Source organism: Citrus sinensis, chromosome 2, assembly GCF_022201045.2.
Source record: "Citrus sinensis cultivar Valencia sweet orange chromosome 2, DVS_A1.0, whole genome shotgun sequence".
In the NCBI taxonomy this organism is placed as follows: Eukaryota; Viridiplantae; Streptophyta; class Magnoliopsida; order Sapindales; family Rutaceae; genus Citrus; species Citrus sinensis.
The window spans coordinates 7,411,923-7,434,039 of record NC_068557.1 but is presented as its reverse complement, the minus strand read 5'-3'; the positions used below and the strand labels follow the sequence as shown (position 1 = coordinate 7,434,039).

The 22,117-nt window shown below is 32.6% G+C and overlaps 3 protein-coding genes across 4 annotated transcripts; 2 read left to right on the top strand and 1 right to left on the bottom strand.

Moving 5' to 3' along the window:
- Window positions 1-1,662: 1,662 nt before the first annotated feature.
- On the top strand, window positions 1,663-8,290 carry LOC102607204 (phosphoenolpyruvate carboxylase 2). The gene is made up of 11 exons (XM_006468953.4): window positions 1,663-1,795; window positions 1,936-2,148; window positions 2,727-3,118; window positions 3,245-3,329; window positions 3,771-3,993; window positions 4,310-4,413; window positions 4,642-4,729; window positions 5,080-5,234; window positions 5,835-6,833; window positions 7,115-7,501; window positions 7,798-8,290. Exons 2-11 carry the CDS (start codon window positions 1,981-1,983, stop codon window positions 8,092-8,094), a joined length of 2,898 nt encoding a protein of 965 aa, XP_006469016.2. The 5' UTR covers window positions 1,663-1,795; window positions 1,936-1,980; the 3' UTR covers window positions 8,095-8,290.
- Window positions 8,291-8,412: 122 nt separating this feature from the next.
- LOC102607689 (protein CONSERVED ONLY IN THE GREEN LINEAGE 160, chloroplastic) lies at window positions 8,413-12,186 on the bottom strand. 2 transcript variants are annotated; one of them, XM_025095734.2, is made up of 10 exons: window positions 11,701-12,186; window positions 11,548-11,597; window positions 11,384-11,462; window positions 11,174-11,281; window positions 10,989-11,069; window positions 10,776-10,867; window positions 10,344-10,436; window positions 9,651-9,719; window positions 9,005-9,189; window positions 8,413-8,708 (listed from the first exon to the last, which is right to left on the bottom strand). In XM_025095734.2, the coding sequence occupies exons 1-9, from the start codon at window positions 12,025-12,027 to the stop codon at window positions 9,045-9,047; spliced, it is 1,044 nt and encodes a 347-aa protein (XP_024951502.2). In that variant the 5' UTR covers window positions 12,028-12,186; the 3' UTR covers window positions 8,413-8,708; window positions 9,005-9,044. The 2 variants fall into 2 exon arrangements, with proteins under 2 accessions (XP_024951502.2, XP_006469017.2); XM_006468954.4 differs by having other exon boundaries at window positions 8,413-8,714; window positions 11,701-12,184.
- Window positions 12,187-13,841: 1,655 nt separating this feature from the next.
- On the top strand, window positions 13,842-14,793 carry LOC102608190 (heavy metal-associated isoprenylated plant protein 28). The gene is made up of 3 exons (XM_006468956.3): window positions 13,842-13,947; window positions 14,074-14,149; window positions 14,268-14,793. Exons 1-3 carry the CDS (start codon window positions 13,939-13,941, stop codon window positions 14,612-14,614), a joined length of 432 nt encoding a protein of 143 aa, XP_006469019.3. The 5' UTR covers window positions 13,842-13,938; the 3' UTR covers window positions 14,615-14,793.
- Window positions 14,794-22,117: the final 7,324 nt, after the last annotated feature.

The following is a 22,117-nucleotide window of genomic DNA, read 5'->3' as shown; positions in this document are numbered from 1 at the left end:
ATAGTAATTAATATTCATTTCATAAATGTATAACCATGTTGAAGTATTCTAATACAAATACAATAAGATTATTTATTCTATTATTCTGTCAATTTATTTATTAATCGTGTCAATATTTATCAGTGCGAATATAAAAAAATAATATCATATTTATATCGAATAATTATATCGTAACTCATTTCACCACCTATATTTATATGTGTTGATAACATTTGAGGTTAATAACTAAAAATAAGTGCATCGGCACCATTCGGAGAAATCTCTCTTAGACAGTTTTCTTGTATCTTTTACTTGAGTTCCTAATGTTCGTAAAATAAATTGAAAGGGTAAACGTTTTTAATATGTATTACTTAAATCTTCCAAATTTAATTTTTTTTTTCATTCAAGTCCTTGACCGAATTTTATCATTAAAAAAAAATTAACAGCACAAGGCATGATTTAACAGAACTGTCCCCTCACATTTAACTCGATGACACGTGGTCAAGAGTTTAACCCTAACTAAGGTTACGGTTAGTTATATCCAAAAGAAAACCTAATTTAATGTTAGAAAAACAATTGCTTAATCTACTGAAATTATAAGCATCCTTCTACACTGATCAGTGAAAACAAGATTCGAATTCCATGTACTAAATTTAATTTGACATAACACAAATTCCAACTCCACTTCTTTCAAATGTAGAATCTACTTTTATACAAATATGAGGAGATGCTTCTTTCACAGGCATATTCCAAGTGTAAATAGGACCATTTCCGTAACTCAAAGAAGCTTTGCATCTTCCGCAGGTCCGTTCAATCAAAATATTGACAATATATTCTTAAAAAAAAATATCGGAACATAATTATGTATTAAAAAAAAAGTGAAACAAATGGCAAGAATAAAACATGTTCATTGTTTAGTATCTAATTACGATTTATGTCCGATTCAATCAATCTAACATAATCCTTTCTCCCTCTATAGTAATTTTGTTTTAAATGCAAATAAATTTATTAATATGAAAAAAAGTGATGTCAAAAAAATTTTCAAGCACATTTACGTGAACCTATATCTGGCGATACTTCAAGAATCCTCAAGCATATTATTATAAATAGTAATAAGTGACCCACTAAAGATAAGTTGAGTTCAAGATAGCTGGCTCGGTTAAATTATCTACCGTCACCTTCTTGATTCACAAAAAATATGAGGGCATGACACTTCATTCCAGGAATTATTTCTAAATAATTTATTTAGATCTATAAATATTATAGAAAAATTATGTATACTTTTACGCTGTGTAGTAAAATTATTACATTAATATATTTAGTTACGGTCGCAAAACTTAATTATCATTTGTATGAAAAAAAAAATGTATACTTATATGGTGAAGGATAATAAATTAAAATTTTTAAAATACTATAATAATTAGTCGATAACTTACCCTAACATAGGGTCCACAGTGCAGCTGCCCCGAACACTCTCTTAAGCATATCATGGTGCATGGTGCATGACATAAAGGATCGATTGGTGGGACTCATGAGGCATCCACTACAAGTTGGCCGTTGCAAAACAGGGATTACTGGAGTTAGGAGTAGGACCTATTTGATCAAATAGACAGACTATGTTCCTGTTTGAGAAAATAAACAAAATACGGGAAATAAAATATTATTATCCTAACTATTTAAAAGTAATCTTAAATTAGAACAGTCTGGTTAGCTTATGAGAATCTCTCTCCCTCTCTATAAATAAAGTACAAAACAGTTTCAGTTCAAACACAACTCAACTCAAACTCGTGAGTCGTCTAAAATCTTCTGGTAACCGGTAAGTGGTTACATTCACTTTTTCCCGTGTAAAGCCGATCAGGATATCACGAGATGCTTTTCGTTTTCGATTTCTTTTTCATCTAGTTGCATTGAATTTCGATTTTTTAATTTTTTTTTTCACTTTCTTTTGCATTTTAGTTCATAACTGCGCAGGTTGCATTATTTAAGAAGGAGGCGGGGGAAATGGCTGCTAGAAATTTGGAGAAGATGGCATCAATAGATGCTCAATTGAGGCTACTGGCACCGGCTAAGGTCTCTGAGGATGACAAGTTGGTGGAGTATGATGCTCTGTTGTTGGATCGCTTTCTTGATATTCTTCAGGACTTGCATGGGGACGATATCAGAGAAACGGTAACGTTTCGTTATGTACTATTAACTTTGATTACGCTTAAGTTTTGATTGAACCTTGAAGTGATTGCCAAGTTTAGATTTTCATGGTTGTTACACATGTTGTTTGATAAAATTATGATTTTATGTGGTACCCATTTATTTTATTATTATTATTTTTAACTAATGAACTTCACTTCGTTTGAGCTAATGCTGAAAGTTTGCACTCTAAAAAATTGAGATTTCTTATGGTTTTAGCTAAATCAAATGCATGGCCTTTTCATTTTAGCTTCCCCTGGCTCCTTTTTCTTTTTTTTTTTTTAATTTATAGTAGGCTGAAAGCCTTTCACTTTCATTTCATTTGCTAAATTCTGTTGGGAGCGAATTTGAGAGTGATTATTTTGGATTGCAACATCAATGGCATTGGGTTCATTTTAGTATATTGGTACTGTACAAAGCCATCATGCTGTCTGAAATTTGATGCATAGTTTCCTTCATTCTTTTCTGATAAACTGATTAAATGGGAATTCAGCATTGAGATGTGTATTATTATTAATGAACTGGGTGATTTATTGTCTTTTACAATTGTATATGATCTATAGGTTCAAGAATGTTATGAGCTTTCAGCTGAGTATGAAGGGAAGCGTGACTCTCAAAAGTTGGAGGAGCTTGGTAATGTTTTAACAAGTTTAGATCCTGGGGATTCTATTGTCGTTACCAAATCATTTTCCCACATGCTTAACTTGGCCAACCTGGCTGAGGAAGTTCAAATTGCTTATCGACGAAGAATCAAGTTAAAGAAAGGGGACTTTGTTGATGAGAATTCAGCAACAACCGAATCAGACATTGAAGAGACCCTCAAGAGGCTCGTCGTGCAGCTGAAGAAGTCTCCAGAAGAAGTTTTTGATGCTTTGAAGAATCAAACTGTCGATTTGGTCTTCACTGCACATCCAACCCAATCTGTGCGAAGATCTTTGCTTCAAAAACATGGAAGGTTTGTTGTCCCTTAACCTTGATCAGTTTCTTGGTCAGTTTCATCATGTAATCTATTGATACTCAGTTGTGAAGATATTGTTTTGTGTTTCCATTCTAATCCATAGGTCTTTTGTTGACTTTTCAGGATCCGTAATTGTCTGACTCAGTTGTATGCTAAGGACATTACTCCTGATGATAAGCAAGAACTTGATGAGGCTTTACAGAGAGAGGTATGTTGTTCTTGTCTATTATTAATGGGTTTCCAAAGCAACATTTGGTTCATTAATGCTTCTGGACTAACTGTATGCTTTCTCCCCTTGCAATATCATGAGAAATTCCCAGTTCTTCTTTTATTTATTGGTCAATGTTGTAATTCTATGTATTGTCGTCAATTTTGATAGTTATTATCTTCAGAAAACTTAGCCATATGAATCATATGAATTGATGATCCAATATTTGTGTGCTAACCACAAATAAATTTCTTGCTGTTGAATTATTTTTGAAGTAATTCACTTTTATAATGCCCAGCCAGTCCTAACTCTACTTGATAAGACATATTAGGTGTCAAAATCTCTTTGAAATTTAATCATGATTTTATTCATTGATTTTTCTACAACATTATTTGTTGAACAGTCGTGCTTATTAATACATATATCTTTCCTCCCATGTAGATACAAGCTGCTTTTCGTACAGACGAGATCCGAAGGAGTCCTCCCACCCCACAAGATGAGATGAGAGCAGGAATGAGCTACTTCCATGAGACAATCTGGAAAGGAGTTCCGAAATTCTTGCGCCGTGTTGACACTGCTTTGAAAAACATTGGCATTAATGAACGTGTTCCCTATAATGCTCCTCTCATTCAGTTCTCTTCATGGATGGGTGGAGATCGTGATGGTATTCTTTTCTATAAGCTTAATGATGATAATTGATGTTCTTATCAAACAATGATTATACATGTTAGCACGCTCCTAGGATTACAACATTGATCAATAAATACATAGATTTAACATTGATATAATACATTAGTATATAATAGAAGTATTACATTTGTTAATCAAATTTATATTGTCAGCCTTCTTTAGGTTATCACGTCTTTGCTTTCATCCCATCTCTCTCTTTCTCTCTCTCTCCCCCTCCCTCCCTCCCTGAGAGTCATACCTTCCATCTGAGGATACTTTTTAATGCTAATAGCTAATGATTTGGACTGCAGGAAACCCCAGGGTAACTTCTGAAGTTACAAGAGATGTTTGCTTACTGGCTAGAATGATGGCTGCTAACTTGTACTTCTCCCAAATAGAGGACCTTATGTTTGAGGTATCAAAAGGATGGACTTATCTTTTTATTTATTTATTATTTAGAGTATTACCAGGATTGTACCTGAAGTGGCTGAGGTTGTAGGGTGGTGGTAGTAAATGCATTGGGTTTGGATGATGAAAATTATTATGCCTTTCTTGTTGCCATTCTTCGGATTTGCTTTTGTGAACTATAAACCAAAAGAGAGTAAGAAATGAATCAATTAACAAATTTAATGTGTCTATGCAGTTATCAATGTGGCGTTGCAATGACGAACTCCGTGCTCGTGCAGATGGACTTCATAGGTCCTCAAAGAGAGATGCAAAACACTATATAGGTTTGTGTTATTGATCTAATTTCTTCTTTGGACTTCACTGTTCAAAAGTTCTTGTTATTTTCTTGAAACCTTGGTTTGGTTTATCTCCTTTGAATTCCATTGCGTTTTCGTTAATTGTGAAAGTCCAAATTTGTAACGATAATGTTAAAATGATATATCGTAGATGCTTTGGCTGAAAGCTATGGTCATACTTCTCTGGTTTGGAAAACAATTTGCTCTAGAATATTTCTTCTAGTTTGAGGAATCAAATTATTTTTTTCCCTTGTTTGTGGGTAAGCTTTAATGTCAATAGATTTTGGTTAGCAACTTAATTAATCTTGAATATCCTTGTCACTGCTTTGTGTATACAGAATTCTGGAAACAAATTCCACCAAATGAGCCTTATCGTGTTATTCTTGGTGATGTGAGAGACAAGCTATATAATACACGGGAACGTGCTCGTCAGCTGTTAGCCAATGGGATTTCTGACATTCCAGAGGATATAGCTTATACTCATGTGGAGCAGGTCTCTCCTTTATAACTAATTAACTCTCCTTGTCAAGTTTGAACCATAAACTGCCAATTATTGATCTATTTGTGATGTTCCACAAATGACTTTTGTAGGAACACTAAACCTCTGAAGTCCATTCTACCTTTAACACCTTAATTAAAGAATTTTGAAAATTCTTTTTGTCTAAATGATTTTGAACAATCGGCTAATGGTAGATATTGTACCAACTTTTTATATGTAATATGAAATTTTGGTTATTTATGTAGCCTTATTTATTGGAAAGTGCATTTAAGAACTGAGAAGGCATAGAATATTCCATTAGGTTTGAAGAAATTCATTGCTCTTTAAGTCAGCTTTAAGTGAATATCCTTGTTATAAACTTTAGTGAGAGTGAATGCATTGGAGTCTCTCTTCCAGCAATTTGCTATTTTATATGAAGTTCTCTTTCCCACAACAGACTAGCTGAGCTTCAATTTTGATTTTCTTTTCTGAATGAGTTTTGAAAATATTCGATAGGACAATACTGAAATTTTTGCATTGTGGCTCTCACTTCTTATTTGATTTAATATTTAGAGAAAATTTATTTTTATTAATTTGATTTCTTTTTTCCTATAGTTCCTGGAGCCTCTAGAGCTCTGTTACAGATCACTCTGTGCTTGTGGTGATCGGCCAATAGCCGATGGAAGCCTTCTTGATTTCTTGCGGCAAGTTTCTACTTTTGGACTTTCACTAGTAAGACTTGATATCCGTCAAGAGTCCGAAAGGCACACTGATGTTATTGATGCTATCACCAAGCACTTGGGCATTGGATCTTATCGAGAATGGTCTGAGGAGAAGCGGCAGGAATGGCTTTTGTCTGAACTTAGAGGCAAACGTCCTCTATTTGGCTCTGATCTTCCTAAAACTGAAGAAATTGCTGACGTGTTGGACACATTTCATGTCATTTCAGAACTTCCTGCTGACAGCTTTGGTGCCTATATAATCTCAATGGCGACAGCTCCATCTGACGTACTTGCTGTTGAGCTTTTACAACGTGAATGTCGTGTGAAACAGCCTCTAAGGGTTGTTCCATTGTTTGAGAAGCTTGCTGACCTTGAAGCTGCTCCGGCTTCTGTGGCTCGTCTCTTCTCTATAGACTGGTATAGAAACAGGATCAGTGGGAAGCAAGAGGTTATGATAGGGTATTCTGATTCAGGAAAGGATGCTGGCCGTTTGTCTGCAGCTTGGCAATTATATAAGACTCAGGAAGAGCTTGTAAAGGTTGCAAAGCAGTATGGTGTTAAACTCACAATGTTCCATGGCCGAGGAGGGACAGTCGGAAGAGGTGGAGGACCCACCCATCTGGCTATATTGTCTCAACCACCTGATACAATTCATGGTTCACTTCGTGTGACGGTTCAAGGAGAAGTTATTGAGCAGTCTTTTGGGGAGGAGCACTTGTGCTTCAGAACACTTCAGCGTTTCTCAGCTGCTACACTTGAGCATGGAATGCATCCCCCAGTGTCACCAAAACCAGAATGGCGTGCACTCATGGATGAGATGGCTGTCATTGCTACAAAGGAATATCGTTCTATAGTATTCCAGGAACCTCGTTTTGTCGAATATTTTCGCCTTGTAAGTATTTCACCCATTCATCATCATTTTGTCTTTTCAATTTTTTAAAATTTGATTGTAGGAACAAATTCCTCTTAAAGGTACTATTCTTTTTTCCATTTTATCTGAGTACAGTATTTTGTAGTTCAAGTTTGTTAGTTCCGAGGTATCTTCTAATGGATGATTTCTTGCCATTACATCTGTCAATTTTTAAAGACCAAAGTTGTCCTTGAGTCCTGAGTACTTTACGATGATGCAAGAAAAATGCTAATATATATACATATGTCCTTGGGATGCTGCAGGCAACACCAGAAATGGAGTATGGTCGGATGAACATTGGAAGTCGTCCATCAAAGCGAAAGCCAAGTGGAGGTATTGAGTCACTCCGTGCCATCCCATGGATCTTTGCATGGACTCAGACGAGGTTCCATTTACCTGTGTGGCTTGGCTTTGGGGCAGCATTTAAACATGTCATTCAGAAGGACATAAAGAATCTTCACATGCTTCAGGAGATGTACAATTTGTGGCCTTTCTTTAGGGTCACAATTGACTTGGTTGAAATGGTGTTTGCCAAGGGAGACCCAGGAATTGCTGCTTTATATGACAAACTCCTTGTGTCAGAGGAGCTGCAACCATTTGGAGAGAAACTTAGGGCTAACTATGCTGAAACTAAAAGCCTTCTCCTACAGGTATGTGGAGCAAATCACTGGAGTGACTTTAGGAAAGTAATAATAGTAATTTCAAAATTAAGATATAAGTCATGAATATTTCCTGGAACTACATTGTAAATTCTTTTTAAAAAGGTTTTGCACTGCAAAATTATGTTATTCATTTTGTCATGATTCTTCTATGAATTTGTTTGCGGCAGCCTTATTCCTTCCTCTCTCTCTCTCTCTCTACATGCATCAGTGTACGTGCACAAATGAAAAGAAGGAAAATGGAGCATTATTAGTGTTTGTAGAATCTAAGTTCATTTTTCTTGTAGGTTGCTGGGCATCGGGATCTTCTTGAAGGAGACCCATACTTGAAGCAGAGGCTTCGCCTTCGTGATGCATACATCACGACACTTAATGTCTGCCAAGCCTACACTCTGAAGCAGATACGTGACCCCAACTTCCATGTTAAGGTCCGACCACACCTGTCGAAAGAATACATGGAATCAAGGAAGCCAGCTGCTGAGCTTGTGAGGCTTAACCCTACCAGTGAATATGCTCCTGGTCTTGAAGATACTGTCATTTTGACAATGAAGGGTATTGCTGCTGGCATGCAAAACACTGGTTAAGGCATCATTATAATCGTGTTGCTTTCACCAAAACCGACTTATCACGTCCTGTTAAATTCCAAAATTGTATGAAGTGCATCTACTCTTTATCCAAGCTGTAATGAACATGTAATAAAGTAAAGTAACCACTGTATGTCCGATATAATGTATATTTTTTATTACGCTGCAAAGAAAGCATTCCTTTCTTTTTTGCCTCCATGGCTTTTTTCATATTTAGAATATATGTTCATGAGAAGCGAACAAAACTTCTTTGCCTCTCCTCTCAGTTTATCCTTTGCATTCTTTCAGGTCGCAGGATTTCATAACTGCACCAAGCAATAAACATAACCAATAAATCAAGATTTTTTTCCTTGAATAATTTATTTAATCAATTGCAGTAGTCATCTAGAAATCACAATTAACTTGTATTGTCTCCCGTTCTGAAAATATCAGAACAAAGGGAAAAATAATTACAAGAATATTAACTTTCTTTTTCCTATTAGATATGCCCATCGAAGCAACATGGTTCCAGATATTTCTGGTATTCCCTGGATTTCTGGTATTCCCTGGGTTCAGGCTATCCCATCAATCCAGAGCATTTGATTCACTGTGACAAAGTATCATTTCCCTTGGCCCTGAAGCTGGCAAGAAATTACCCAAAATTTTAGTGAAAAAATAATAATAGTAATAATCAAAGAACAAACCCCATCTTTTCATCCAGGAAAGTAATGAATCCATGACTTTGAAAATTGGACAGTTTCTGTAATTTTCTAGTTGGTTCAACTTAATGCCTCCTACAGAGGATTTATGGATTACTTCTCAAGGATAATATGCGGTAAATCATTAGCTTCTGGGGAACTCCATGATACCTGTCAGCTAACTAGAAACACCAATAAATAAGCAGAAAGGATTAGAATTCGGTAAAAATCACCTTGGCAACATTAGATAATCTCCTAATTCATTGAGAAGCTTTATACTATATCTGGGTCTTTTTTCTCAACTATTGAGACTGCCTCTTCTACAGCTTGAAAGAAAGTGGCAATCTTGTAGGTGAAAAATCCCACTAACATCGGTATCAATTCTAAGTGCAAAAATCCATATTCAGGAACAGTGATCCTGCACCCAAACATTATAATGTCAGCACGAACACGAGGAAAAAGCTGCCACTTGAAGTAATTGTCTTTTATCACACACTAAATTATAATCCACAAAAAATCTACTTTACACTGGAAATAAGTAGGCAAAAATTTGGTTCCCAGTGCAATCAGAATGTTGCCTTAAATCCAGGTTAACTCAATCAGAATGAGGATTTGAAAAATCAGCCTGTAAACTGAAAATTTATCCAAACAGACCAACAACAACTGACAAAAAAGGTGTATTCTACCAACAGAAGAGCCAATATTTTTCAAAGGGTTCATTATTGAGGGGTAAAAAACAATTAAAAAAGAATTTTTAAAAAAACAAATCACAAGGAACTTCATGACACTAATGTGCATATATGGATTTATAGTTAGGAGAAGTCATTCGTAGTATGATGAAGTAGTGAACTAAAACAAGACACCAGCATAGATGCTTACTCATTCCACCGATTATAGATCATGACCAATACAACAGGGACTAACAGCCTTGGCTGCCCAACCGCTCCCCTGCAAGCAAAAGTTACTGAGTCAAAAACTGTAATGCAGTCTCCTTACTTGGTGGCCCAGGATTTACCAAAATAACTTGATTCATCAAAAGTAAGTTCCGTGGCAAAACAATAATCAGAAAGGCCAAATGTTTCCAAAGAAACTGGGCAAGTTTAATGCTTTACACTGACACGATCTGATTACTTTTAAAAGTTCGAAAATTAACTTTAAGTTTAAATTGAACTGGAACACAAAATTTTGGCAAGCTGCTGCAAAGGTGGAATGTTTTGTGAATATGCGTGTGTAGTATTAGAACAGGCTAAGGTACAATATGAAAAGGAATATTTTGTAAGCCTTACTTACAGCACCATTTTGTACTTTAGTGGTGGGATCATGGGATTATGTTGATCGAAGAATACAAATACAAAGTTCACTTTAATCTGCTTCAAAATAAAAAACAAAAAAAAAAACTACATTTTGCATTCTGCAGTTCATTACAGCCTATCCAGATAGTTAACATTTGGCTCAACATATAAAACAACTTTAATAAAAAATGCTAAGGTAGGCAATAAGTATGCACAAAATCATCAACAGACATTGGTTAGCAACTGAAAGTAAAGGGGTAATTAATTAGTAAATACTTACTTCATGAGCCCCTTGGCTCCAGCTGCCATGGAATCCACGGTACTTCCCAGCATTCGTATATACACCAAAGAACCAAGCAAACCAGCGGCAAAGCTGTATACAAGAAATAACCACAAAGAAAATCAAGTATCAGAGATTGAGCATTAGAAATCATCATTCAATCCATACTTGCTACATAGATACTTTGAAATAGATACAGACAATTTGCCAGCAACATCATGTTAAACATTTAGAAAGCTTCTCATATTGCAGGTCTGTTGAACGTATCAGACACCGTAATTTCCAGAATAAATGACGAAAAAACTAAAAACAATAAGGCGGAAAGACATTGTCTGCAAAATGCAACAAATTGCCAATTTCAACTTAATAAACCACATAGTAGCTGGGGTCAAATGTACTTAAAGGCTAAATAATTTGCAAGCATATACTCACCTAGCGGCAATTTCAGGAGAATAAGAAATATAAGCTGACACTAAACCAACACCACCAATTCCAAGTGTGAGGAATTGCAGCTTGCTCTTTAACTGCAAAAGAGAAGCCCAGAAGCTGAAAAATTAAATCCCTATAGGTTTCCAGTATCAGAAACACAAAAGTAGTGAACTGAAAAGAAAATGCTGAAGTGGATCCAAAGACTGAAACACTTGCCTTAAAATACTGCTCCTTTGACTGTGCAGCCAATACTTCTGGGTCCCCTCGAGGTTTCCTCAGTTCCCGAAACATTACATCCTACAATCAGTCTAGGGTTAAAATAGGCCATAAATTCCAAAAAGCAATCTTTGCAAAAGACATGGAATAGGATGCAAGTTTAAATGAAAGAACATGTAACTTACACTGCCACCAGTTGCAGCCTTAGTTGCTTTATCCCACTTGTCTTGCTCACGGCGTGTAGGTGCCAATCTCCATTTGCGTGGCACACTGCCACTCTTTTGCTGATTGTCCTATTAACAACCAAAAACCCAAAAAAGAAAAAAAAAAAAAAGAACAGGAAACTCTCATACGATAAAACAATATGACTGGAAATACCAAAACATTGATCTTACCTGAATGGCAGCCTCAACTGGCTGCTGTAAGGCAGTCTTTGAAGGCGCTGTAAGCTCTTTGCTTAAATCAACTTCCAAACTGTTAAATGCCCATAATTCAAAAAAAAAAAAAACAGTTTCTAAAAGAAGTAACTTTAATTAAAACCTTGTAAGTAAGAACAAACCTGTCAAGGCTCATAACTCTGTTTAAGCTTAGAAACCCAGAAGGGTCTTCCTGTTTACACCAAACCCAATTGAGCTCAAAACCAAATTCGAAAAGAGAAAAAAAAAAATAAAAATCTCAATTGATATACAAATGGAACATATTGAAAAAAAACCTGAACTGGGAACTTTTCAGCAGCAGAAGATTCATCGGTGTCTTCAATCAGCCTCTTCATGCGAGGCATGAAGTCATTGTTCCAAATAAACTCATCAGAAGTCAAAGGGTCTTCTTTTTCTCCGCCCCAGAACTTCCGCAGCTTCGTGGTGGTCGGCGGGCCACCGTATTCGCCGGGCGCCACGCCGGTGGACCATTTCATTGGTTTCTTTTTTGGGAGTAAGATTTTGGTGGGTCTTGTGTTTGGTACTGATGATGATGTTGATGAAGAGTCTTGAGAAATTGGCGCGCTTGTTGCAGTCACTGGAATGTAATTCAGCACTGCCATTGCTATCTGGCAAGGAGAAGCTAAAATGGATGTTGTTATTAATTGGGTCGAATTTAGTGGGTTTTTTTTTTTTTAAAATAGAGCGAGTTTAGTCTGATGAGTAAGATTGAGCATGCAAAGTACAGGTTCAGTTGATGATCAGTTTTGATAGAAGTATCTGCGTGGTCCCGATCACTCGTGTGTCCGTTCATTTTCCACGTACGTTCTTGTTTTAAAGTTTTTGTGTTTTCCTAAACGACATCGTCTTATGAATCCAGGATAATGGGTTGGGCTAGGTTGCGTCCCACCCCAGAAATATGGGCTTTGAACGCTTGATCGACCGACCCATTTATGGAATCGAGCCATTTAGCCTAAATAACCCAAAAAATGGGGAAAATAAAAAAAATAAGGTCCGTGGACCAACATCTGGACAGCACGACAAGTAGCCACGTGGGCACATGCATTCAGTGCCATCATACACCTCAACTTCAAGCCATGAAAATTCAACAGTTCTAATGATGAATTTTAATTAAAAAATGCTAAAGAAAGAGAAAGACGAGAGAAAGCGTATTAAAAATGAAGAGAGAGAAAGTGGGTTGGGTAGAGAAAAATAGTAAAATTCTCTCATTTTCTCTCGTTTTTCTCTCTCTTTAGCATTGCTCATTTTAATTTCTCTGCCAATTTTTTGCTTCCAAAAGTTTAAAAAACAATATGTAGAGGGGAGTGACCCCAAGTCAATTTTTGTTGGAATTACCATGCCTGATGAATTGTATTGGCTGAACATAAACAGCAATCTAAAAAGTTTGTGAAGTTTTTTAATTGACTTTTTGATATGATGAATTTCTATATGAATATACTTATTGTATTTAAAATAAACACATGGGATACAGATGAGAAATACGTAGATACGTATTAATAAATACATAAAAATTTATAAAAGGCGTGTGTATATAAAAGAATGAGAGAAAAAAGATAGTACCATAGTAGGTTCTTACAATGTGATATGATAGGTTTTTTTTTTTTTACATTATTATCCTCTAAACATAAACAAACAGTGACATGAGAGCTTTCCTGATGATTATTTTCTATTTCTAACAAAAAACATAATAATATAATTTTGTTGTGATTTGCTTCCGCAATCAAAGATTAAAAGGTATGCTTTTAAATCTTTCTATTAATTGTATATTAAGTCCTTACGATTTGAATTTAGATGGCCAATTATATGAAATTGTTTAAAAATTATTCGACCACGCACTTCGAAGCAAACATCCACTAAGTAACATGTATTACCAAAAAGATTAATTTCACTAATTAGTGACATACTTTCACAATTTTGACAGCAAAATACAAGCTTTTTTGAATTTGAATTCGAATTTCTACATTGCTTCTTTTATTCATTATTTTCTGTTATTTCATAAAGGAACACTTGTGTCCATGGAAAGCTACCTTCAAGTTGAAAATGAAAAAACTTAGACCTGAAGAGGAATAGCTATACAGCAATATTAGGCACGATCCGACAGGACCGCTCCGCCAGCATGTGCATCAATTCATTCTCCTAAGTAACTTTGTGGCAAATGGTTATATATATTGAACTTATAAATTATTAAACATCTAGAAAGTCAAAATGCTATATATTGAAATTGGATTATAACGTGACAATGGCGGATGCCCCATGCGAGGCATCATGTCTCGACCTTGAAGAATGAGTAGATGTAAAATAGTCGGTGCAATAAATCATAAACTATACTAAATACTAATCCAGTCTCTACGCTCTCTCTATGTATATAAACATCACATTGTTATTAGCTTAAACGTCAACTCACACATATCACACTTCTATACATAACACACAAAGTTTTTAGCATAAGCTCCAAATTAGACGACGCAGATTTTTTATATTCTCTTATTTCTCTCACACTTTCCCCCAGCAAAATGCCGACGGTAATTAAGCAAATTAGTTAAACATGCATACAACTTAACTATTTTTATTTTCTTTTGCTTTTATGTATATATATATTTGTCGTTGATTAGTTTCTTTTTCTTGCTCTTGCATTAATATTTTCTCAGATCACAGAAATGCGAGTACACATGGACTGCGCCGGATGCGAAAGCAAGGTCAAAAGTAGTCTTAAAAAGCTAAAAGGTATCATATTTTTTCATCATTACTTCGTTATGTATCTTTTTTTTTTTCATTTTTTATCTCTTTTCACGAATGATTGCATTGGTGGGGCAATTAATTTTGTTGTTGTGCTCATCTGCAGGCGTGGATGACATAGACATAGACATGGCCATGCAAAAGGTGACGGTCACCGGATGGGCTGATCAGAAGAAGGTGCTGAAGGCGGTGCGTAAGACCGGCCGGAGAGCCGAGCTGTGGCAGCTGCCGTACAGTCCGGCAGAGCAACACGGTTACTATAACCAACATCAGTGCAATGGTCCTGTGACCCACTATGCACACCAGCCTTCATCTTCTTATAACTACTACAAGCATGGATACGATAGCCAAAATCATGCGCACTATCATTATCCTGCGGTTGCTTCCATCTTCAGCAACCAAACGGGTTCCACGTTTAGTGATGAGAATCCTCATGCTTGCTCTATAATGTGATCTCTTCAAAGTACATATCCAAATGTTCTAATGATGATATTGAACCATTTTCTTTTGATCCTTTTGTTTTGAAGCCAAAAGGTGATAAATGAATTTGTTTCTTAGGTTTTATCTTCGTAATCACTTAACTGCGTAAATAGTTTTATCATATCTCTTTTCATAATCAAAGGGATCATGAATTTTATTAGTAAGTATTGAGTAAGTTTATGTTTAGTATTAAGGTGTTGTGACTTTTACATTAAGAGTTGTGCAAAATAAATTTGATAGTCCAAGGGTAAATATGACGTTTAAAATAATAATTTTGACAAAAATAATAAGAATTTTATAAATTTTTCATCATACAAGTTTTAGATGAAATTAACTTACATATTAAATCATAATAACAAGTGTTTATTAAAAACTTTAATGATGTAACTTAAAAACATAATACCAAATAGGCCCTAATTAAGTTTTTAAAATATATTTTTTTGTTATGTGGCTACCAAATTATAACAATGTTAATTCGATTACTCTTTTAACTTGTTTAAATGATCTTATTAGTATGTTAATTGTATACAATACATTCACAATTTGTATCTTAATTAATGTGAAACATTAAAGGTGGTCTTCTTATACATCACAATGTATGCGAAAAATAAATAAAATAAATAATCTCTTTAATAATAGCAATAGCTGAATCTCCATTGTTAAGGTACTTTATTTATTTCTTTCTAAAATTTTAACCAATATTCTTTTGTATATTTTGTCTCACACTTGAAATTTTCTTTGGATCTTGAAAGCTTGGCCGATAAATAAAAATAAAACTAGAGATGCTAGTGCCTACAATGGTAATAAATTTTATGTCTACATTTATGGATTTTTGTGGTTGAATATTTTTTGCTTTTGTATTGCATTTCATAAGCGTGATTTAGCTAAAGTTTGAATCCATTTAGCATGTGTTCCTACTTTTAAGTTTAAGAAATTTGAAACATTAGATAATTATTGTACTGGTACCTAGAAAGAATTAAAGAAGTTGGGTGTGGTTGATAATTCTTAAGTATCATTTTTATAGTGAAATGTTTGTTTTTAGTTTCTAAAAATTCAAAGTTAATTAGAGATTTAAGACTATCTACTTTGAAGAAGTCAATAACCATTGGCATAATTATTTTATATTTTTGGTTCTGATTGTAGCATGTATATGATTTGATTCAATTATAGATAGTTGAAAATATTGGAGTTTATACAGTGAACTGGATCAATCCTATTTAAAGAGAGCAATTGATTAATCTTTTCTCATTGAGGTAAATAATGGATTTAGATTAGAAGGAACATTAAAGCCAAGGGCTTGGCCTCGAATTGTAGGAAAAAAATATATAAGACATTTGGAACAAAGTTAGAATGGAAATAAATTAAGAATGGTTGGTACTCTGTGAAAAAAATAATATTCGACATAGATTAAGATGATAATAGTATTGGGATATGTTTACAATCCCGTAAGCCAATTATTTGACTAACCAAATGGGAAGAGTACATACAAGTAATATATTTTTTAATTTATTAGAATGAGTATATAGGTGTTAAACAAAAATATCCAGATACTAGATAATTTCATTATCAGCCTTTAGTTTATGTTGATGAGTTAGAGACTTTGTTCTCAGGAGTTTCAATTATTGATCTAATACTTGGAGTTCTAGTATGCATAACTTACCAGAAGTGTAATATTTATCATCTATATATTTAAACACATGCGCTTATGAAACTCCAATCAATGTAAAAGATGATGATAATGTACTGATAACTTTATGAAATAAGAGTTATCATGATACTTTTAAACTTGAATCAATAATACTTATAAAGTAAATGACATATTTTTATTGTATTTTAGTTATATTTTGCATGAATATCCATTTTAGTTTTTTTTAAAAATAAATTTAGTTTGTTTTAAAATATTTTGTGTGCTTAGATCATATGCATAATTGTAGGTGACCGGAAGCTCAAATTTCAAGAAAAGAATACTGCCGCAATAGATTTGCAAAGACAATGAAAGAACTTGGCTACAGAGGAACTGAAACTAATCTAGAACAGTGAAGATGTTGTAGCATCATTGTTGTAGCAATCCTGGAACAATGACATAGAAGATTCCGCGCGCATCAACTAAAAAATTGCTATTTAGAGTTTCTAAAAATGAAAGATACACGCTTTAGACTTCCAGTTGCCTTAATTCTAAACTATAAAAGGAGCACTCGCAAAGAAAGAGGAGAGCCATCAGCCAAAGGGATAAACTGCAAAGAAACAACAAGAAAACAGAAATCAAGAGAGGGATTGAAGGCTGTAACTGAGGAGAAATTGCAGAAATCAATCGAAAATAAATTCTTCTTATTATTTTTTTGTTTTCTATTTATTTATAGGGATGTATTTGATGGCTAAAACTCTTTTATTTATTTTTCTATCACAAATCATGAACTGGATTTGATTGTAGTTGAGTGATAAATGATCTTAATAGATGTTTGACTGATATATATGTGTTGCTATATGTTTGCTATAGCATTTTGTCTTAATTGTATTTATTTTAATTTCCTATTTCGGTTGACCACCTATTTAGGGATATTAGTTAAGAAAGAGCTTAAAAAAAAATCTGACTTAGTGGATCTCATTAAGATAATACTTGGTTTTAGATTGGGTTTCTCAAGTTGTGCAAATTTCAATTTGAATAGGGTCATGCTTGATCTAAAATTAGTAATGAACTAGACATATAGATTCACCTTATAGGGTAAATGGAACCTAGATCGTTTAATGCTATATTTAATGTTAGCATAACAATTGGTCACTGTTAAGTTACATTAAATATAAAATATCTAATATGCGACAGCTGAGGATGCATAGGAGATTCTGTCTAATATTGTAGTAGATGTTGTAGCAATGGTACGGTAATTGAAAAATAATCAATGCCATTAAATGAGTTTATTCACTCAACTACTCTATTCTCATTGGTTACATCCATGTGTTTGACGTGAGAATTTTCTTTATTGTATTTTTTTATTAGTTTCATATATTGTCTTATTTTAATTAGAACAAAATTACACTGTTAAGATTGTTGTAGCAAATCTGATAACATCAATCTTGTGGAGACACGACATGTAGCTATAACACCTACATTAGATTACAACTTAGATTAACCAAATATAAATAAGGTACAAAGTTTTAAGAAAAAACAAAATAAAAGAAAAATTATTGAACTTGTGAAGAAATTAAAAAAATTAGTGTAGGTATTGGAAAAGGCTGATGATCAAGGACCCTTAATGAAAGAATGCATAACAGTTCTATGAAATGTTTTACCTATCTGGAATCTCCTTTATTATATAACTATCAACACATTATGCAATAAGAGGGAGTATAGAGAGGTATGGATGGAGATGGAAAGTGATTAAGAACGAGGCTAAGGACTAGGCATGGATAAGGCACGATTCAATTTTTTTAAAAAAAAAATTGAACTTTTAAAATCTAGGTTATTTAGGTTTTCAATTCGGTTTTTTATTTATTTAATTAAACTAACCAATTTTTAGAACAAATATGGTAGATGCAAAGTTTAGCAAAATAAGCTAGGAAACCTGTCTAATTTAAGTTTACACTTGAATCTAAATTCTTGTTGTTATGCTTATTTAAGTTTGACAATGTGTTTTAATTAAAAAATATTATATGGTGATCTATGATTGATTTTTTTTTTATATTTTACTTCATTAAATGTTTATTATTATCTTTTTATAAAGTGTTGTATTTTCTTTGATAGTTGGATAACTTTGTTGCCTAAAATTTTTTAATACTATTACTCTTTTTTTCTTTTTTTTTTTAAATGTGCCTATGGAGAATTCTTCTTTGTATAATTCAAGTGAAAGAGATGATGATACAAAATACAAAGTTAAGAGATTGCTACATAAACGAATGATTATATTAATATTTAATTTATTAAAGTGGTTGAATGTTGAAAGACTACCTGCATCAATACCAATACTTACAGGCTCAGATTTTACTAAAAAGCCATCTACTATATGTTATGAATTAATGCAAATGGAGATGAATGAATTTATTTGTTTATGTTAACTTTTCAAAAAAAAAAAGATGTTTATACCTTAGTAAACATGTGTCTATTAAACATAAAATAGCAATGTTCTAGATGACAATTAATCATAATCTTCGTAATCGACTTATAAGAAACATTTTCTATGCTCACCTCAAGCAGTTGAGAAATACTTTCATAAGGTTTTAATAGCCTAAAATGAAGCTCTCAAAAGAAATGATCACTCGTTCATCCTTTAATGACGATTTAAGTGGCATAATTAATCACAAGCAACGGGAAATATTTAAGGTCAACTTTCTTTTGTCAATGATAAATAGTAACATAATTTTTTAGTATATTTATCGTATTCATAGTATTTGCTTATGTATAGGGTGTTGTTGGTGCAATAGATAGAACCCTCATTCATGCATGTATTTTAATAGAAAAACAAATACACTATACAAGTCGTGGAAGAGCGAATGTTTTTAGATGTCATGGCAATTTGTGGCTTTGAGATGATATTTAGATATTTTGTTGGATAAGAAGAAACAACACATGATTCAAGAGTTTTGACAAAAATAATTCATTGTTTAAGGACATAAATTTTCAATGCCACTAGGTAATCTTTTCTCTTTATATGATTATTAGACATTTTTTTAATAATTAACTTTTAGTAATTGCTGAACCCAAAAAAATACTATTTAGTTAATGTGGCATATACATATAACCGGGAGATTTATGGTGCCATATCACCATGTATATTATTGATTGAATGATTTTTGTTATGGTGGTCGGGCTAGAGGGAAAGAGGAGATATTCAACCAAAAGTCATGCCAAATTAAGGATTATTATTGAGTGTATTTTTGGCATTCTAAAAGCTTGCTTTTCTAATTTTAAAAATGGATGATGCTGCATAGACAAAGATAGTTATCGCATGCACTGCGATACATAATTTTCTTGGAAAATTGTCTAATTCTGAAGCATTATAGTTAGAATATGACAATGAAGAAACTAAATTGGAAAAATTATAGTGCAAGTATGAATCAACCAACAAATACAAGTAACTTTTTTAGACCTTTAAATCAAGTGTTAAGCTACAAGATAAACTTGCAAATCGATTCTCTCAAGGTTGTAATAATTGATTTTCTTAACTTTTAGAAATTGTAGTTATTATAATAAAATTTATTAACTTTTGCATTTAGAGTGATATAGTAATATTTTTATTTAAAGGCCAATTGTTACCTAACCTATATATGTTTGATTTTAATTACAAAGTCCATGTATTTAACTCTTAAAATTTATAACAAACATACATAATACATATAATTATAAAGACGTAAATATCAAATAATCATATTTGAAATATTTGCGATTTATAAAAACAAACAAGATACTACTATACTTAAATATTTAAAAAAAAAAAAGAAGAAAACAAGCATATTATCAAACATTTGTTCTCATACCTATTCACAATTTAACCAAATTTAAACCCATTTATATTTCAAATAAAAAACAAATGTTATCTAAGGTAAACCTTGCAAATACTTAAAAGGAGGACTGGCCCATCAAGTGTAAGCAACACAAGATAGACCAACATTCGCAATCATATTACATTGTCGTCCCTAAAAAGAAATAGAATTATGCCACCTCAAGCAATTTTGTTATCGAACTTGCAAAGAGTAGGTCTGGTTTAGGATTTAGGTTAAAATGCTATAAGCAATACAAGATAAACTAACATTCATAATAATATGAATCACCATATTGCCCTCCGTAAAAGAAATAGAATTAAACTATCTTAAGTAATTTTGTCATCAAACTTGCAAGAAATTAGCCTGATTAAGGATTGAAGTTGAAGTGTTATAAGCGACTTATTTCATAAGTTTTGACAAAAATGGTATTTTGTAAATTTTTCAAAAACTGCTTATTTTATTATTTTTTCGATTTTGACAATAACTTTTAAAAGAAAGTAAAATATTACTTTTTATAAGTAACTTATCAAATAAGTCACCACATCATTTTATAGTTTCTATTATAACTTTAATATCTTAATAAAGTGATTACAATTATGTTTTATTTTCTGTAAACACAAATATATAAATAATATACGATTTAAACTTATATCTATTTTGGTAATTATCTAATAAAACAACACTTTCATAATAGGTACTTTGCTTTTCAAACTTATAGCAACTAAAACAATATAACTCACCAAACACGAAACTCCTTTTTTTAATCAGATTATTTGATCAACTTAGTATAACATAAACAACTTATTTTATCAGTCACCACAATCTCAAACTGATCCTTAGATTACTGATGTATTACATTGTCCGTGTTAACATTGAATAGTGATCTTATAATAAAACATTAGAAGATAAACATGTATTTATTGAATATGTAAATGGTAAAATAATACTTCAATTAATTAAAATAAAACATAATTTTTTTAATAACAAAGATTATTCTTACAGTAAGATAGTTATAGGTCTGAATATAAATATTTAAATGATATATTTCTTTTTTTTTTAATATCGGAATATAAGTGACATCTTATTTATCTTTATAAATAAAAAAATATTTTAAACGTGGTTATTTGATATTTATATCCTTCCAAATCAAAACAAGAAAATGAATATATTTTAGGAAATAAATATATTTTATGTAGATACGTTTGGAATATAGTATTTACTTTTAAAATATAATATTTACTATCATTCATACATTTTTTTCATTCAGATAAATGTCATAAAAGTTTACTTTTTGTATTCCAATGTAGATATTCAAAAATCAGATATAAGTTGCAAATAAAAAATGAACAATTTTTTTAAAAAATATCTGAAATTAATAAAATTTCAAATATTTAACAAACAACTTCTAAGTAAAATTAATTACAAAATCTGACACCAGAAGAAACAAAATGAAATATCTCTAGATCAGTGGTAAACGAAATAATTTTTTTAAAAAAAGAAGTTACTATTAAACAGTAGAAAGTCAGTCTCTCTCACACTTATGCTTCTTCTCACGAGTCATTAAGCAAATTAAGCATTTACGGTGACTCAATACCTATCTGCGTATTTGATTGAGCTCTAGTTTCACCCCCCCTCTCCAAAGTAAATAAAATATACAAGAATAATATTATCAGATAATACCCACCTGCGTTTTTAACATATTACGCGTCACACATCTTTATATTGTATTATTAATTATTTTTGGTTTTTAATCACCGTGGCTCTTTTATCTTCTATTTAGTCGCATCATCACTGGCAGTGCCGAGAGTGGTTCGTTTTACAAGTGTGTATGATTTGATAAATAAAAGTCATTATGTAATAACTTAGAATATGTTTTTTTTTTTTAAAAAAAAAATGGTTACTCATAAATTAAACGGGTGAATTGTTAGAGAATAGCGATAAATGCGAGAAAAATATGAATTGAAACGTTATATATTCAAGTTTACGTTAATATAATTTATT

What these genes read in the sequence shown, in the direction of transcription:
- LOC102607689 (XM_025095734.2), bottom strand. Translation starts at nt 12,027, where the DNA reads ATGGCAGTGCTGAATTACATTCCAGTGACTGCAACAAGCGCGCCAATT. An exon ending in AGAGTTATGAGCCTTGACAG is followed by an intron (nt 11,463 to 11,547) that starts GTTTGTTCTTAC and finishes GGCATTTAACAG; the next exon opens with TTTGGAAGTTGATTTAAGCA. An exon ending in GGAGCCAAGGGGCTCATGAA is followed by an intron (nt 9,720 to 10,343) that starts GTAAGTATTTAC and finishes TTTTGCTTGCAG; the next exon opens with GGGAGCGGTTGGGCAGCCAA.
- LOC102608190 (XM_006468956.3), top strand. An exon ending in TAGTCTTAAAAAGCTAAAAG is followed by an intron (nt 14,150 to 14,267) that starts GTATCATATTTT and finishes GCTCATCTGCAG; the next exon opens with GCGTGGATGACATAGACATA.
- LOC102607204 (XM_006468953.4), top strand. Translation starts at nt 1,981, where the DNA reads ATGGCTGCTAGAAATTTGGAGAAGATGGCATCAATAGATGCTCAATTG. An exon ending in GGGACGATATCAGAGAAACG is followed by an intron (nt 2,149 to 2,726) that starts GTAACGTTTCGT and finishes TATGATCTATAG; the next exon opens with GTTCAAGAATGTTATGAGCT. An exon ending in CTAAAAGCCTTCTCCTACAG is followed by an intron (nt 7,502 to 7,797) that starts GTATGTGGAGCA and finishes TTTTTCTTGTAG; the next exon opens with GTTGCTGGGCATCGGGATCT.